This window comes from Ornithodoros turicata, chromosome 8, assembly GCF_037126465.1.
Source record: "Ornithodoros turicata isolate Travis chromosome 8, ASM3712646v1, whole genome shotgun sequence".
NCBI lineage: Eukaryota > Metazoa > Arthropoda > Arachnida > Ixodida > Argasidae > Ornithodoros > Ornithodoros turicata.
In genome coordinates, this window is record NC_088208.1 from 14,541,518 (window position 1) to 14,560,821 (window position 19,304).

Sequence of the window (19,304 nt, forward strand, 5' to 3'; positions counted from 1 at the left end):
TGAATTCATCACTGGATAAAGGTTGAGAGGGTAACACACTTTTACTTCCGAGTTTCACATTCTTGTTAGTCACTATATGGAAGCCTGTGTCGCTCATATGAATGAAGAATACGGTGAGTATCTATAGTGCATAATTTATTTTAGACTTATATTCTCCTGCGCGAGCTCACGGCTCCCCAGGGGAAGGGGGATATTGCACCGGGTACATAACGCACAGTAGGCATCACAAAAATCGATTTCAATTTCAAGTGAACCACATACAGTCAACGCTCGATTTATGAACCTTCGATTTATGAATTCCCTCGTTTTATGAACAATAGCACGAGGAACCAAACTTTTTACATGCATTTTTCCCTCGTTTTATGAACCTCGATATTCGAATAATGAACGGAATTTCTGGGAACCAACTAGGAGTTGCCCAGCATTTTTGCCCTCAATTTATGAACGGATCGTTCTGAGGCCAACAAAAACCTTCAAAGGGATTATTCGTGGTCTTATGAATGACGCCTGAACAGACAAAACGTTTTCGAGGTATTGCACCCTCGGTTCTTAACCCCTCGAAATCCGAACAACAAACGGTTTTTTGCAGAAGCGTTCCTGACCTCAATTGACACAGCGGAAGGCATGGTCCAAAGCAAAATTAAACTATTTAGTATTGCATAATACACAGAGTGTGAACGCGCTAACATCTGTGTTTTGTGAGACTGATACAGCAGAAGGCATGGTCCAAAGCAAAATTACACAATATATTGCATTATAAACACAATATCAACTCGGAAATACTGTTCCATTTGCTCGATAGTACTCACTTAACGGAATTTTCGATTTATGAATCCCTCGATTTATGAACGATTTTTCGGGGAACCGAGGGTGTTCATAAATCGAGGGTTGACTGTATATGTATTATTCCTGTGTATCGGTAAATACAGGGTGGGTGCTACGAAAGGTCAGTCACCTTTTCGCGCGTGGAATGATACCTACATGGCGGACAGACTTCCGCTACCACAGGGTGCGTAATTTCTGCCAGAAAAGTCTCAGAAAAAATCGTGGTTACCAGGCACTGCATAACAAAGTAAATACGACCACGCAAACTTTCGTCTTCATGCATTTCTTATGCGCTATACCGATGTAAACACGGCGGTCTGCCACTAGTTCACTGTTAAAACAGAACTTCACCACATAGCACGCTCATAGCCAACCACCATTCCGAATGATACCATTCTGTGTCATGATTTGTTCAAAACAGGGGGGAGGCGCCTATCTGGGACAAGATAATCTGTCCCAGATAGGCACCTCCCCCCTGAGCGTGCTATGTGGTGAAGTTCTGTTTTAACAGTGTTGAGTGCAGCTTCCGCCCAGGAGCGCTAGCGGCGTCAAAACCAAAAACAAATTCGTGTCGGCTAGCGCCTCTATGCGGACGCGGTACGCAACAATTCACAGACCGTCGTGCTCACATCGGTATGGCGCATAGGAAATGCATGATGACGAAAGTTTGCGTGGTCGTATTTACTTTGTTATGCAGTGCCTGGTAACCAAGATTTTTTCTGAGGCATTTCTGGCGGAAATTATGCACTCTGTAGCATAGCGGAAGTCCGTCCGCCAAGTAGGTATCGCTCCACGCGCGAAAATGTGACAGGCCTTTTATAGCACCTACCCTGTACATTCCTCGTGTGCACTGGTGTTCGCATCGTCAGATGTTACAAGGTGAAGCACTGGTGTTCGCATCGTCAGGTGTTACAAGGTGAAGCACTGGTGTCGGGACTGCGGTCCGTGTGAGAAGTTTTCGATCTTCCGCTGCTACCATTTCGTACGACTTGTCAGAGAAATGGGTTGAGCAAATGCGACATGGCTCACGAATGTCTTGACCAAGCGCTTGCAACAACTTTCGTTTCTGTGCATTTTCGTTGGAATCTTGTGGTACACAACGTCCCTTGTCGAAAGAGCACACTTGGTGTATCCCAAAATATTACAGTAGATACCTGGCATCGCTGTCAGGTGAAGCTTTGTTCAATTTCGGAAGGAAATGAACTTTTTTGCGTACACAAACCTCGCAAGGCCCCAATAAACGCCGTCGCCGTGTGTGGTTGGGAGGGGAGCAAACAGAGGGCGTTGACCGCGCTGACAGTATTTTGGGATACTCTTTCTTCGATATATTGAAGAATTGTCTCAGTAATTCATGTGATTCTAAAAGTAGTGTTTATTGGAGATTAGTAGCCGGTCATAAGTTCATTGTGTATTACTTAGGTATCACGTGACGGGAGTACTCCCATCATGACATTTTGAGCTGTTACGGGGCGCAACCTACCGTCCGATTTATTTTTCTAATTTATGCAGTGTAATAATTAGCGCGCTTTGATTGCTTAGGCTCTAGGTGAGGCATCACACAGGCAGACACTTCCAGGTCGCACAAAAACAGGGGGGTCAAATTTCACTTTACAGTTTCTTTAAAAAGCTTTTAACAAGCATTTTCTCACGTGCTAGCTAGGAAACAGGCAGAGCCGGAGGCCGCCCTTAGATACCCCATTGTTACCAGACTTTGGCTTGCGGGGATTGTAGCGCGCTAAAGATCCAGTTGAAGCACAATCCAAGCCAGGTCAAGTCACCGAAGGAGAAATGGACGACTGCAGCGCCTGCGGCGCCTGGTACGACAGGTACGCTATGTGATGCACGCAGCCGTGCACTAGATCCTTCCGATCGCTCAACACGTTTAAAAACGGGACCAAAAAGTGAAACACGACACAGAAAGTTGTTATACGCGTTTTATTTGGACATATAAAGACTAGATTCATTCGCAGAAACAACAAAAACATTTTGCCGCTAAACTTAGCGCGCTGAAGTGATCCGGAACGGCAACAGTGGGGTATCTAGTGGCGGCCTTCTTCGTTGCACGCTTTTCCGAGGTGAGTTTGGGGGACCTGATGGGGATGACCTGTCGTAGCCCCTTTAATAGATGAAGCTGGAAACCACGGAGTTTGTTGGACGTGTAACCGCAACTCTATCATTAGAAACAGTGATTTATAGCTGTGACGTTTAGCGCGGTTTTTCTACTTACACTTTCATCACATTTTTGATCTGAAATATTACGTAGCACTTTTACGGAGCCTTTTATGCACTTGTCGCATAAGATACATCGATGATCATGTCGCACTCAGTATATTGTTTGCCTCCGAGAACGCTGTAATCATAGGGAGTGAGCGGCTGGAATCGCCCAGCCATGTATAAAACAGGCGCCTATCCGTCACATCGTCACATGCCGAGCCGTTGCATTCAACGACCACTTGCGTACATTCGGAGGACTTGGATGGTGTTATAGGCGAAACCTCTGAAGTCAAACATGAAAGCCTGTAGGTGAAAAGAGAATTTCTTATTAAACATTTATTGTTTGACTCGGTTAATTTAGCACTTGTCATGTACAGGATGTCCCAGCTAAATGCGAACATATTTTGAAAATCTATCTATCACTTTTTCCGAGATGAAATCAATTGCAATATAACATATGCTGAAGGGCACTGCTTAGGAGGGCATTAGCAAACTCCTAGGGCAATGTCACTCATCTTCCTGTCCTGCCTGCCTGCGTACTGCTGATGATGGCCCAACAAGGCCGAAACAGCGGTCCAGTACTGGCATGGCGACGTTTGACTTACAAACATATGCTATACGTGCGGCCAAATAGCTCCTGCTAATTTTTCCCTTATACACTTGACTGGCTTTGCACTGGGCTTCACAGGTGTCTTAGGACACCCTGACAGGAGGCATCACGTGCCACGTGACCTTCTGACGCCATGCGCTCAAACGTTGCCTGCCTGCGTACTGCTGCTGATGGCCCAACAAAGCCGAAACAGCTGTTCAGTATTGGCATGGCGACCTTTGACTTACAAACATATATATATGTATATATGTGTATGTATGTGTAAGTATATGCGTATTCAGGCTGTTTGCTCTAACGTGTCCAGAAGTTATATTTTGAAGCGAGCGATGAAAGAAAAGCAAGTGGTACATTTCTGCTACTTGAGTAAACAGGTACTGCTTCACCTGTAGCAGTCAAGTAGCTGAAAAATAACGCTTGTTTCCCTTTTATCGCTCGCTTTAACTAAAATTTTTGGACACGTTAGAGCAAGCACCCCGTATATATGAGTATGTTTTCACACAAGGCGAACTATCTGCAACGGAAGCAGAGACATGAGCGGCCTCGTTGACTCGGTCGGTAGCGTGTTCGCATTCTAATCCCTTGATCGCGGGTTCGTACCCGGCCGAGGACGCCAGCAAATTTGGTGGTAGGGTACAAGTCACAACACACAACGGCTTCCGCGAGGGACGCTAAATACAGGTGCCGTGTGGTGAGCTTTCATCGTAACCCTCAGGTGGGCAAAAGTAATCCCGAGGCCGACCCCTGTGGCGTGGCTCATGATCTCAATTGTCTCACGACGTGAACCCCCAAATACCATGTAGAGACGAAAAGGTATAGCTTACTGTCTGCCCTGTTTGTGATCTCCCGTTCCGTCTTTCGAATACAGGGTGTTCAAAATTAAGCTTTCACTAGCACTTTATGAATAGGCGAACAAAAGGAAAACTGGTGCTATTTTTGTTCCTTGAGTAAGAAACAGGCGCTATATGATTAGCAGCACCTGTTTCTTACACAAGTAGCGTAAAGTTATCATCCGGTTTCCTGTCATCGCTGTGTTTGCGTAGCGCTCGTGAAAGCTTAATTTTGAACACCCTGTATAAACAGCGGTGTGTCAAAGGACACAAGGTGGTAGCAGAAACAAGAAAAAAAAACACGTGCTGCTTGTTCCTCGAGCACATCCACAGCTTTCCATGCAGTAGTACAACTTGGGCAAAAGCCTACGTAACGCGGCACTGGTGTACACTTCATCGGATCGGCCCCTGCTAGATGTCAGGAAGAGGTAGAAGAAACGGGGGGCAGCCAATTCTATCCAGCTCTCGGTGTCTGTGTCGGTTCCTGTATGCTGCTTGGGTGTAGCGAAAATGTAACAAGGTGTTCTGTAAACTTTTGTCCCAAGTTGTACCACAGGATGATTGCAAGAGCATGCCACTGCCAAGTTAGCGCCCTGCTGCCGGCAAACCTTGCTCCGAGGTCCGAGCTTAGCGGTTCGAGTGTAGCCTCGCTGCAACCTAAACAAGCAATGGCCGATGGCCGACTGTTGGCAAAAAGTCGGATGACAGTTGGCCAACGACTTTTTGCCATCCAACGTTGGCGCAACGTTGCATAGTAATTGGCAGAGCAAGGATTAGAAAGCAGTCGGCCAGGGTACAGATCCGTATCAAGAAATGAGCTCGTTGGCCAAGCACTTGCCAAAGCTTAAGCCAATATCGCCTGATGGAGAGGGTAACGTAGAATGGTGTAGCGCTACATAGGTTCGACTTTCGATGGACCAAAGGAATTTCTCAAAACTAAAGTAGTAAGAAGCAAAAGAGTTACCCTCATGGCGAGTTAATACGACAAGCAATTCATCATTTCAGTGTAGTTAATTGAGTATGCGTCAAATTAAACTTAGACAGCTCACCTCATTCTGACACACACGCGAACAGGACTCTCCAATTTCCGGAAGCTCGCGAGACAAGCTAGGTATAGTATGTTTTTCCTCAGCAAACATGCCGTTGTGCGTTTGGTCGTATTGTGGTCTCGGGCATCTGACGAGCTTTTTTTATTCTCTTACACAGCTCTCTATTTTTTCTTTTTTTGCATTTTGAAACGTCTTGCTCACTTCTTGTGGGAAATACGAGAAAAACAAATAATGACATATCGTTATTTTACGCCGCGAGACAATTGGGTAAGACAATGAGAGACGCCCCAGGGAAGTTTTAGTCTGTATCTTGGCACAAGCTTAGCACAATGATTTGCCAAGCATTGGCCAGGGTACAGATCCGTATCAAGAAATAAGCTTGTTGGCCGATGATGTACCAAGCAAGGCAATGTAGGTCAGCCTAACTATTGCTAAGCTTGGCCCAACCTTTCTTTGTTGCTTCGGAAGTGAACTTAGAAATATCAGGGATACCCTTTAAGTTAGCGCCCAGCTGCCGGCAAACCTTCCTCCGAGATTCCGTGCGGCCCGAGCTTCGAAAACAAACAGGAGGGAAATGGGGACACCCCTCTGGTTTACCCTCTCTTTGGATCAGCGCTACGTGACGACTTCACCACGTGACCTTTTGGATTCGCTAGTTGTTACAAGTAGTATGGGATGGACACTGAATGCCGCCAACACACAGCTGGATTGAAGATGATTAAATTAGCAATTAGAGCCAATTGGGTCCCCTCACAGTAATTAACTCCAGAAAGTCACCACACTAATTGGGGAGCATCTAACTCGTGTCCAGTCCACACACTGTGTTGTCGGCAACCAGTGTCCATAAAAAGAAAAAAAGAGAAATGGAGAGTGGAGAGAAACAATTTATTCGAAAATCCACTATGCTGTGACAAAACTGCTCCGGACTGACCAGCTCCCGCCATGTTGCTTGTTGACGGCTGGTCGATGGAGAGATCGACAACATGTGGCCACCTAGCTGCAAGGCACCACTCCAGAAGGTGCCACCATCACAGCTCTATGAAAAAAAGAGAGAACAAAGTACTAGCGACAGGTAAAATTGCAGCACTGCTCAAAAGTATAGGCACGCGAGTGCAGAGAAAAGGGCTAACTGCTACGGCAAACATGCGACAGCTCCGAGAAAACACTATACATTGAGAAAAAGGCTTGAGGCGCCAGATTAGGTCTAACCACAGCGTCACCTCACACTGCCACAAAATTCAATGGCTACCACAAGATGACAACCACAAACCGCTAGGCGCGTAACGCTAAACATGCGACAAGACGAACAACACCCTTAGGATGATACGGGTGTGGAAGTCACTGAGAAAGATGTGTAAGCATGTGCGTACAAAACACAGGAAATAAGGCCTATCCACTGCGGCAAACATGTGAGAAAAGGCTTAACACAAGCGCATTAAAACACGAATAACATCGGGAAAAACCGCCACAGCAAATCGCTCACCTTTTCCCTCGTGTCGACGGAGCATCCGATCCCAATGACAGCCAAGTCTCAAGTGACGCGGCGCGGGGATGGCGTAGTGACGGACTGCACGTTCTCACTCCACGAGAGCCAGCGTACGAGTGACTGGAGTTCCTTTCCGCACCACCGTGCCCAGCAGGCCGGCATCGAGTTGTCATCTCAACGCGGGGGCTCCCAGTTTCGGTTTCACTCTCTCCTTCCACTGTGCGTGCATACTCCTTGCGGCAACGGATTGCTTCTCCATTTTCGTTCGCTCTCGTTTCTTTGCACGTGTTTATTTGAAAACGCTGTGTAAAAGCAGCACGCACTGTGCTCCCATCATCATTCTGACCGATACCTGGCAAACGCCATGTGTGGTTTCTTCTCCTGCATTTCTCGCCAACAGGGAAAGACAAAGAACAAACTTCAGGAATTTATTCGTGGCATCGTGGAGGAAGCCTTTCAAGTTCACCGCCTGGAATGGTTGTGTGGTGTGAAGCAGAGAAAAGTAGACAGGGAGACATGGGTGGAAGAAAGGCAACAGAATGTGGCTGCACTCGGCTCACTAAGAACTGGAGCCCATGAGCGCGCATCAACATTTATTTTGGGGGCGTATTTTTCAGTGGCGTAGGCCGGTGGCCGCTACAGTTGCAAGCATGTCAAGAAATGTGTCAGGACAAGATCAAGACACTCAACCGCACCTTGGCGTTGGACAGACTGACGTAAAAGAAGTCCAATCTTAACCTGGATAATCTGTATTGGGAACACACTACCGATCAGAGGACGACATGTAAATAAAAGAGATGCATTTCTCTATGAGTCTCAATCTGTTTCTTCGTGCAGCATGTACACACGCATGTGCAGTAAATCCATGCTCATTGCGAATGTGCTGAGGATTGTGAACGAGGTTGTGGACAAGCCTCCATGACAAATATTCTACGTGCAGAAATATGCTTCACCGAGCATGCAGGATGGATTTGGGGACTCTGTAAAATTTACCAAAGAGCTATCAAGAGAGTGCTACACTTCACGTGCTACGCTCATCGTCGTAGACGATTACACGACCGACGTCAATTCTTGGAGGTTGCCAATCTATTCATACGGGGTTCTCACCACGCCAGTGCATGATCTTCTTACTCGTTTAAAACATCTTTTTCAACTGTAGCTATTTTAGAACTATATTCTACAATGACAGTTACGTCGTCCTGTGGCGCACTGTGTGCAGCGTCCACCAGATGGAACATTTTGGGCAACAGCTATTCTGCAGAAAAGGATTGGAGCATTTTTTGGACACATATAAACAAGCAATGTCATTGCCCCACACTTACTTACTCGTAGATCTTCACAACTATACGCACGAGGATTACAGGTTGTATAGCAATATCATTCCGTGAGAACGTCAATATATGTATATTCTGAAATGAATTTCCATCCTCGCCTCACTTTACTCAAAGTGCTCTCCACTCTACCCCCTCCACGACCATCTTGAGACGTTCTTCCTCGCCCGAGATAAAACAAGTCTCTGAAATTTGTCTTAATGTATTGATAGAAAGGTGGCTCTAAAAAGGGTGGCCTACCAAAAGATTCACAAGAATCCGCAACGTTTGAAGCGCTGTCTCAGTAGTGAGGGCAAGGCATTCTTTCGTCGGTGGTTTCTTCCTGCTTGAAGTGACCGCCTTCATCGGAAACATTTTTTCCTCGAAGGACAGTGACGACGTCAAAGTGAAACTCATACTGCAAGCACTCTATCACATACTCAAGCAATATGTAATCGATCCCTACGACAATAGAAAGAAAGCATCCGACGTCTTAAATGACTGACTATTCACTCCTCTCTCCAGAGGTGGACGAAAAGGAAGTGGAAAAGGTCGTCTCGGAAGAAGGTTATTTTGTGGGACCACGAGGGTTGTGTCTCTGTGTCGGGCAAGCCCAACACGTATTCCTCTGTATATGAACTCATCAATGATTTGTTGCAACGTAAGATGGGAAAGAAACTTTCCTGGTTCCCGAAGTCCTGAAACTATTGCGTCTGATTCCTCTGTGCAAACCTCGCGAGCTTCAGAAGCAGCAGCAGCAAGCCTCAATTGTGTGGATGACTTATGGAGGGATATGAGAAACCAGAGGGTGGTTTTGGGGGAGTGGACCGCTATATAAAAGCGCGTCACTTCAACAAAAAGAAGGCTCTCACCATTCTCAGAAAGCTAGATGCCGACACGCTACACCGTCCGGTGAGAAGAAAGTTTAATAAGAGACGCATCATCACACTCAAGCTCAACGACGTGTGGCAAACAGATCTTGCCGACTTCACAATATACAAGAGGTTCAATGGTGGCTACCGCTACATTCTCGTGGCAATCGATTCTCTCTCCCATTTTCTGTGAGCTCTCCCGCTAAAGAAGAAATGCCCCACCAAAATTAAAAGGGCCATGATAAGACCTTTTTGGGGCGTAATGTGGCAACACGCATCTTTCACGACAGAGGAGTGGAATTCTATAACAAGACCGCCAAGGAGTACCTGGCTTGAAAGAAGGTCGACATGTATTCCACCTCCTCTCCCATAATCAAGGCATCACAGTGTGGGAAACAGAACTTTCCCTGCGAATTTGTTGTCTCGTCACGCTGTCGGGAACTATCATGTGCGGGTTATCTGCTTTTCGTTATTCCCGTCACCACGCCGGTGATATGTTATCGTTATCTGTGATTGCACGTGCCGCTCTTCGAAGTGTTACTGGGCGCGAGGATTCTTTTCTTTAAAAGGGGACCACCGTAGGATTTTGGGGCACTCCGACTCCGAGCATTGGGCATTGCGGCAGTGTGTTCGGTAAGGCTTTGTACGTGGTGAGGTATGTCATTAAACGTTTGATTGCATTCTTCCTTTTGAGTTGGTTGCACTTCCTTCTGGTAGCGAGTGGGTGGAACGGCCCCGGGTGTGGGACCGCCGGCTCTGGGAGCCGTGAGGCGGTCGCCACATTAGTGGCGATTAGTGCGTAAAGATTAGTGCGGTGGGGTTGTGGGTATGAATTTTCAAGTTTTGCTCTCGTCTCTGTTTTCAGGCACAACGGGTCATAAGGACTTTGCGCGACGAGTAACCAGAAAATACCAATCTGTGGCTCATAAGACCGTGCACGCAGCTGGACCCCTTGTCGAGCATGACGAACATTTAAAAAAACGATTACGACGACACGTCTCGTGGTCTAGAACAGTGTTTCCCAAACTTTTGGCGGTGACGGACCCCCGGAAGCGATGAGAACCAATTCACGGACCCCCCACCCGCAAACACACACCGTCACAGCCAGTGTATAACCAGCAACCTCGTCAGCTGCTGCGTGCTTTCGATACAGCTTCAGAAACGATTCCGGACCGGTTTCTTCTTCTTGTTTGTATGTGTATGACGCGGACAAACGTGCATTGCAGGACTTTTCTGTCAGAAATTAGAAGCTAGCCGTTGAAGCATGCTTGTAGCAATTTTGGAAGTTCTGGGTGCTTGGAAATCGGGCGGCATGTACGAGCGCGTGTTTGTGGGGACGAAAATCCTCACTGAAATGTGAGAGACGGTCGCGGACCCCTACGGACACTGTCGCGGACCCCCAGGGGTCCGCGGACCACACTTTGGGAAACACTGGTCTAGAACAACGTTATGCAGCGACGAAGGGTGGAAAATACGTTAACTTGGTCGAACAGATCAATACCGACCTGTTCCAACAGCCGTCGAAATTCGCGTTGTTTCCCTATTAAAGAACGACGTATTTAAACTCCTCGGCCCCCAATGACAAGAAAGCGTATAATTACGAGGTGGACATTAAAGAGATGACGTTGCACTTGAAAAAGGTGATGCTGGCACGTTCCCCGTCTTTTAAATACGAGCGGCGGCCCAGTCATACCCAGATTTGAAACCAAAGTGCGAGGTTTGAGTGCCGGGAGCTTGGACGCTCACTTTCAAAACGTTTACCGGAAAAAGGTGTCTTACAAATTATGCATCGCCTTGCTCGCTACGTCCGACTTTCTTGGCGACATCCGATCGAACCTCTACAAATTCCGTCATTAATGAACTGTCCCATTCAACGCTCTTCATGGACGGCCAGCAAGGGCGAGCAGAGTACGACTTTAAGAACGACCTCATCAAAATCCCCTAGTTTAACTTCTTGCAAGAACTGGGTGACGTAGTGGCGCTGCAGTCCCACCGGCAGCGATGTTGAAAGTGAAGACTGGCGAGTCCCGTGAGCAGCTGCCGAGCAGCTGGCACTCAGGTTGTGACCTCCGTGCACTAAACAGGTACTACCCACATAGTCCAGTAACTTCAGGTGAAAAACATTTTGTGCAGGGTGTCGAACCGAACCTAAACCGTTATTTTTGCCGCGAACAAACCAGAATCGAAATTTTCATGACTCTGCTGAACCCAAACTGGAGCAAAACCGGCAAAAATAATAGAGGTAACCGGTGCGCAACGAAATGGTTCGAACGTAAAAGAAGTCAGCATAAGAGTTCATGTGCCTGGGTACCCAAACGAGGAGACAGTGGTCCCCATATCATGGATCTCACAAATTTTCATCTACCTGTCAAACAACAACTTTATTTTGGCTTTCGAGAGTGGGGAGGTTCACAGGCGATACTCTACCCCATTGCTAGTGGGAATGTGGGGAATAAAATAACGAGCCCCGTCACAATAACGATCGAAGTCCGATGGTGTCCAGAAATGTCAGAAGAGCTTTGAGCGCGGAGCGTTGCTGGGCTGGATTAGGCCAGGGACTAAGCAATTTCGATAGGGAGAAGGAGCGAGAGTCCAGCTGACGAAGAGACTCGGAGAGTGTGGTTCGGGAAGGTTGGTAGTGGGAGCAATGAAGAAGAATATGCTCCAGATCCTCAAGCACACCACAGTGGCAGCAGGTGGGAGAGTCAACTTGTCCCAAGCGGTAACGCCACTGACTATTACTACCTGTCAAAGAGGACGTATAATACTCTTTTTCAGCACGCTGAAGCGCAGTTGTTCCTATGAGCGGGTTTTCACCCACTTCCTGCAAGAAGTTAAAGTAGGGAATTTTGACGAGGTCGTTCTTAAAGTCGTACTCGGCTCGCACTTGCTGGCCGTCCACGGAGAGCATTGAATGCGACCGATCGTAATGGCGGAATTTGTAAGGGTTCGATTGGATGTCGTCGAGAAAGTCGGATGTGGCCAGTGTCACATGCACGCGCTGTGGCGCCTGCGCTTCAGAGAGGCGCCACGTGGACGCGTGTCAGACGCTGTGTTTTCAAGCAACCGTTGCAGCCTTCCTCTGCTAGCAACTGCTCTATTTTCTGAAAGGTGAGAGGCTTGCCATTGTCCATCGATTGAAGCAGGAATGGAGTAGGTCAGTTGTGTAGCCCTATAGGAAGAATATGCGACTAACCAAGCACCCATAATTTCTCTTTACATATCAGCAGTATAATTTAAACGAGTAAGAAACATGCAAAGTGGAGGAGCACACGCAGAACAGTGGTGTGACAACTGATAACGCACACACGTCATCACCTCTCAGTTCTACATACTTTTCACACTTTCAACACATCTGGAAACTGAAAGTGGCGACTCTGGACGCTCCCTATGAAAAAGGCTGGAGTCGGCCTCAGATTGGCGGAGATACTGAGAAGGAGGAGATAAGTGGTACTAGTGTACTTCGTAACACGTTTGATACAGGTAACATGACCTGCGATCAGCGCCACCTGTTGGCCTTTGTCTCTCCACGTATCCGTGTCGTCCGCTCGCTGGTCTACGCTGCTGTCTTCCGGTATACACAAACCGTGCACATTCGACCATGAAACGTGGTCTGTACCCGTGAGAACAGCCACAAACACGCCTAGATGGCTCGCATAGTTAGTTTCCCTTTGTCGCCATCTGTTGCTCTTTCAACAGATGGCGCGCGAGTCGGCGCGAGCGTTGCATGAAGCCGTTTCCACAGACCCTGCGGCCACCCGCAACCTGGGGCTCATAGCTGGCATCGCCTGTAGATCGCAGCATCGTAACGCCCTCCATGCTCGAGCAATGAGCAAAATTTCAGCAAAATTTCTAGACATGCAAAATTTCTGGAAATTTTGAACCGCTCGGAAAGGACGTTTTTTTCGTTTTTTTTTCGAAAAAACGGACGGAATGGAAACAAACGTGGTTACTGCTGAGTCGAAGCATTGCCGAATTGCCGACCAAGCCACAGCATACAATGAGCTAGAAACTTTAGTAGTCTTCACCCTCTAGGCATAAATACAGATCAGAGCATCCCATGAGACTGCTGTCTACTCAGCAATAGGTAATTAACAACCCGTCCACTCCAACCAGAACTCCGACGTTATGCGAACGCGATGGCGATCACTTGGAGTAGCCAGACGGAGTTAACATAAGTTGGTGGTTTTTAGCGGATTAAAGGCACCTAAGGCGCTATTTGCGGGTTGGAACGCATCGAAGGAACGAAAATTTACAATTTTGAATTTTGTTGCCAGGAAATATTGGGCAATTCAAAGACGAGGAAAAAAACGAATGCAGTTTTTTCCCCAAGATTTCAGGTCTTTTGGGGGGCTTCGTATCTCTAGTTAGAACCCTGCAATCTTCAGCAACAAGCCCCTGATGACTGAAAACACAAACATATGGATGAGGATGCCATCTCATGGCATCACCCTCAGCTCGAACGAGACAGCGGCTGTCTCTCTCCACGGGCTCGTTAATTGCTCCACAGGAAACATAGCCGTTCGCGATTGACCGAGCCCCATGGTACGGAGCCCATCGGATATGCAGACCGCTGAATCGGTGGAATCGAAGAACCGCATAATCGGTTCGCTCCCAGACGGCTTACTGACTCCGCGGTTCGCTGTTCGTTCCCGCGAGGGACAGATTTGTTCTCTTGCTCACTGTTTTACTGGTTCTTCGTTGCTCGGCGGCGGTTGATGAGTGTCTGCGCAGCGTATCGTGATTGAACTGAATACATTTCGAGAACCCTTAGGCTAGTTTTCCCTGCTCCCCATCATTACTGTCGCTTTTTTCTTTTTTGTCATAATATAACGCTTCTCTTGTAGTCACTCTTTAAAATAATATGACCACAACACGATCACATAGACATTGTAAACCCCTCCAGCTGGACTTCGGATGCTGTACCGCTGGTATCAGACACATTTTTGCTTTCTTACTGACCTGGATTACTTTCCAGAGCGACCAGTCTCATCAAGTGAGACTTCGTTGTACTTCAGACGAGCGTCTAAAGTCAAGCTCTTTTATTACTTTAAATAGATCGCTGAGAAGAGTGTGTTATTCAGTAAGAAAACGAACCAAGACACTTACGACCAAAATGGCGCAACCGATTAGACATCCTTTGATGTGGACGTCCAAGTTAATGGGGAAGGAGACGCTGATGACCTTTCCTGATGACCTTATCTCGCCCACTACAGTGCCTGCCATTGTTTTCACCTGAAATGGGTGTAAAGTTTTATTTATGTGTTTCACCAGGTAAAGGTGCGCATAACTGTGCGCACACCAGGGATGAAGGAATGAGAGGAGGCGCCCTGTTACCGAAGAGTGAAGCTGTAACTGGGCGCCAGCCGTGTGACTTTACCGCGAGTCTTGTGGTTCTTACGGTTTCGGTTTTACATTGCCTCTATTGCATGTAGTTTCGGAATTCACGGAGCTAATTGATGAGCGAAATGAGCACTATGTTGCTAAATGAAGTATAAGTCCAAACTCTCAGCGCCAAATGAGGCCCTTGAGAACCTATCAACAAAGGTCGTCACTATTGAAAATGACTTATAGTCCCAGAATGATATCGGCCCTGATATACAGAATATACAATCTGTTTCTGCGCAGCTTACATATAAATATGTCTACAATAGAAACTCAGATTAAGCGAAAAACCACATGCGCCGATCTAACCTTGTCTTCTAAGGTATTGATGACGAAGCTTCCGGAACATGGACGCATTCGGAATCAAAAAAGTTTGCGAATCTGGGTATGACTGTGTCGAGCTCAGTGACACCGAGGAAGCTCACCACCTTCGGCGATACAGTCATAACAGAAACCGCCCGCTGATCGTTAAATTCAAGTCATTCACACTACAGGAAGAAATCGGAAAATCCTGAGCAGCGTCACATGGTAACGAACACTAGCTTATGAATTAGGCGATTATTCTCATGAGGTATGCCATGCCGGGAAACGTCTGCTTGCATACGCCAAGAGTCACGAATATCAGTTCAAGCTGTGCTTTGGTAAGCTGCTGATGAATGAAAAATATTATAACTTTGATCACGTCACACGGTTGTTGATATCAAGCCACTAGGTCTTCATCAGCAGACGCAACGCCTCATCCGTTCTCCAGTCCCCTGAATGTGTTGTTTCTCAGCATTAGTCTGCTCCATAAAAGAGATATGACCAGCCTAATTTATTCAAGCTAATTAGATATTGTTATTTTAGCTGAGACATGAATGTATTCAGGAGTGCTAGATACTGATGTATTACGGCCTAATCCTGAATTTCCTATCTATCGCAAGTACACAGTTGAGGGAAGACGTGGCGGCGTGCTGATCGCTGTTAAGAATCATATTTCTTCATATCATGTCCATTTGCAGTCCTCCTTAGAAATATTATGGATTTGCCCGAAGTGTCCTCACAACATTGTTTTGTTATGAGTTCGTTTTAGAGCACCTGACTTCATTAATGACTTTTTGCTCAACCTAAATGGCGTTATGTCCGAAATATCAATACAATTAGTTGCATGTAAAATGTTGCTACTTTGTGACTGTAAAGCAGCAGGCAAGCTGTTAATATTGGCAGCGGCATTTCAAATCTTATGCAGAAAGAAACCTACAGTGCAAATTTTATGTGCGACAGAGAATTCTAAATATTTTTTAATCACTTCCGAAATAGCCGTGAAAGGACGCGGTGCGACGCCTGGTGGGAAACAGTCGCGTATTCGTCGAGCAACAGCTTTATATGTCCCCAACCCTCTAACGGCTAAGCCATCCGCTAAATAGCCGGCTTCATGAGTTTGTTAAAAGTTTGTTCAAAAGAGTTAGTTGCTGTCTCTCAAAACACAAGGACATTGATACATTGTGTAAATGAGTAACAACCTGCCAGCAGAATCACCATGAAAGCCACCTACACAAAAATGCACCACGTCCGACAAGCCGGTGTGGTGATGGTAGCGGTTTACAGATATCGCTGTACAATTGTTGTTTGCATGTTTATGTCAGCCGCCCTATACATGGCGCGAACTCCAGCGTTCGTGTCGGGTCTTGGACACAGAGTTGCCCGTAATATTGAAACTTAATTTTCTAAAAACTATGTGTACTAAGCACCCAGGCTGTCAAATGAGCCAACAATATAAAATGGTATGCCTGCTGCTTTACAGTACCTTTAGTCTTTCCAAGTGCTAATTGGGAAGCAACAAAGTGCGTTAAGATAGGCGCCCCCTCAAGTACACGGTATTTCAGAAACTTTTCGGCAGGGTTTCAACCTCAGTCAAATAGTTCGATTCTCAACTAGGGGACAAGTTACCACTTAGTAGTTTCCTTTTCCCTAAACGTATAGTATGTATTTATTTACAATAGCTCCTCTGCTCTACCTTAGTGACAAGTATCCTAAACGTAACAGCACACACACACACAAAAAAAAACTAATCACAATTGTTTGATAGCGGTAAATATGATGCCTTTAACGGTGCTCTATCCGAATATTTCCCACATTTCATACGAGATTTCCACTATTGCGCGGTAGACCACAGCTAGGTGCGCGCTAGATACAAACCTCTGTGGTTGACTAACAAATAGATTCCTACGATATCCATTCTAGCATATAGCCGTTCAGCTAGGTACACCAGCTCATTAAAAGCAGGAAAAAAAAAAGATGTGCAAAATCATTAGGTACTGAACGTGAATGGAACGCTTATTACTCTTCTTCGAAATACTACAAACGGCTGCTTCGCACCACAAAGGAAGAACTTCCCTGTCCCCTAATGTCTGAGCCCACATAGTTCTGGAAATCCTACGTCCTGAACAGCAGATCGATCTACAATTACTAGATGACACTGGCGATCCTATGACTGGCAACGCCGCCAGCAGCGAATTTACTCGGGCATTTTCCAGTGCATTTGCTACGGAAGGCACAAGTTACATTCCGTATCCCTTGTAGCGCAGTACCAATGCCACACATGAACATATCAATGGCAGGCACTTGTAAAATAATCGATTCATTAAAAATATCTCTCGCTGGGTTTGACAATACCACTTCTACGCCTTCAGCTAAGGAAATTTGGGCCGCATATCTTACTGCTATATTGGAACAATCATTGTATCATTCATCCGTGCCCCACGGCAATCACACGCTTAAGTAATTGCCCTCCGTAAAACAGGCTCGAAACATTCCCCACTTAATTACTCTCCGATATCGCTCACAAGCGTCGCATAAAAATTGCGTATAAGTCGATTGACAGATATCCCCCAACCAACATGGCTTTCATGAAGTCCATTCATGTGAAACTCAGGGATACAAGTCGCTCGCAGTCAGTTTCTCCGCCTGTAACATTTGGTGCAGCGCAGGGTCTCGTGTTTGGGCCACTATTGTTTGTAATTTACATTAATGACCTTCCTTGTGCGCACTCGGCGTAGTATATCACTTGCAAGACATCTCTTTCGCCAGCATGCATTGAAGGTATGTTATGATGGCGCCAGGGTGCGCACGATACTGGAAGGGCTCAGAGCCGTATAATGAAAGAGAGTCTGGCCATTGGGAGCAGTCACGAAAAGAGGCTCGACCTGTCAATCACAGTTTCGGTCCTCTGACTGATTTGCTTTTTACCAAGGGGGTCGCCATGACATCTCACTGCCACCCAAAATGGCGACGAAAACAAACACAGTGAAGCGGGGAATTTGTGACAATTTTTTTTCACAAACTGCCCTGATTTTACGCTGCAAAGTACATCCTCAAATACGTTTATCGGAAATCAGTTTCAACGTATGCTCATCTATCATATCTAATTGAATATAATACGATTTGTCGCCGGTGTTAGGCCTAGTGAACACGGCGATCACAACGAAATCATAACAAAAACGGCGCTGTGCTGTACAATCTTATATTTAATTGCTGGATTTCATGTATATAAACATTCTTGCCTCTTATATTCCAACTTTACATGTAGATTTGTTTAAAAATCATACTGACAACACAATGTGTCCAAGCAGGCGGTTCTTCCGGCAGCGGTACAACGACGGAAGCAGACGACAATTCCCGACGTGCCTTACGCTCCCTAGGTCGGGTTCATCAAATTTGCACCAAAAATCCAGTAGTTTTGGAGACTGCGAGAGATATCCATTTCAATCCCATCCAATCCACTTGCCACCCAAAAAGGCGCTGCTCAAGTTGGATAAGGGGGTAAATAGTGAGGATAGGCTGGTTCACAGCGCCCCATATTTCAAGACTTCATTGGTCGGAAAGCTGAAAAAGTGGGTGGAGCTTCAGGTATAGGCATGTCCGATTAATAGCCAGACGCCCTTTTAATATACGGCTCTGGAAGGGCTGTAAGGTCGCTCGCCACAGAAGCTTTGAAGAAACTCGCAAGAAGCGACAAAATACCTCAAATTTTTATGCATGTAATGCTTCACAGTCAATAGGGGAGAAGGAATCGCACTTTGACGGACCACAAAAAGGGGTGCATGGAGCGAAAAAGGTTGAGAACCATTAAACTGTATCACATTACTATCATCAGCTGTTCAGTAGCTCTAACGCTGTAAAGCAGCTATAACACGTTACTGCTCTCGTTTCCGTTTCTGGTTGGCACAGGTTATCGTGATCACTGGAACTTCAATTGATGCCACAGAACTTCTTCACAACAGGGACAAAGCTGTGTAGTTGGTCCAGGGGAGTTGAACCAGGGAACAGGGGAGTAGTGTCACAACTCCTTACCTAACTTCAACTTTAACCACGTACTGCTGTCGCTACGGTAACACACCTGGAACACTTCCGTAGAGAATATGCCGTACCAGTACGACGGGAGGATGGGGCCAACAACCTTTAATACAGGTTTTCCCTTGACGTCATAGATTGTGAGAGAGGTACCCAGTATGGTCCAATCCTCGGAAATAGACGCTATTTCTCTTCCTATAGGAGCTTCGATTGTCATCTCCTGAAATGAACAGTGCCATGTGATAAATAAAACTGGAAAAAGATTCAGAATTTCATAAAGCAGAAAACGAAATTTAGTCTCTGGGCTTTTGGAGGGTAATGTAGGTAACCAGTTCACCCAATTGTGAACAGCAGTACGGTACTACAAGGTAACAAGGACTGGAGCTATCGTGAA

General features: G+C 46.3%; 1 protein-coding gene across 1 annotated transcript in view; it reads right to left on the bottom strand.

Annotated features, from left to right (window-relative positions):
* Positions 1–3,078: 3,078 nt before the first annotated feature.
* Positions 3,079–19,304, bottom strand: part of LOC135365972 (phospholipid scramblase 1-like) — a 34,076-nt gene continuing 17,850 nt past the window's right edge. Inside the window, exons 6-8 of the mRNA XM_064598615.1 lie at positions 18,957–19,130; positions 14,303–14,428; positions 3,079–3,342 (exon numbers count right to left, since the gene is read on the bottom strand). Coding sequence (XP_064454685.1) covers positions 3,268–3,342; positions 14,303–14,428; positions 18,957–19,130 — 375 coding nt within the window. The 3' untranslated portion in view covers positions 3,079–3,267. The remainder of the gene's footprint in view (positions 3,343–14,302; positions 14,429–18,956; positions 19,131–19,304) is intronic.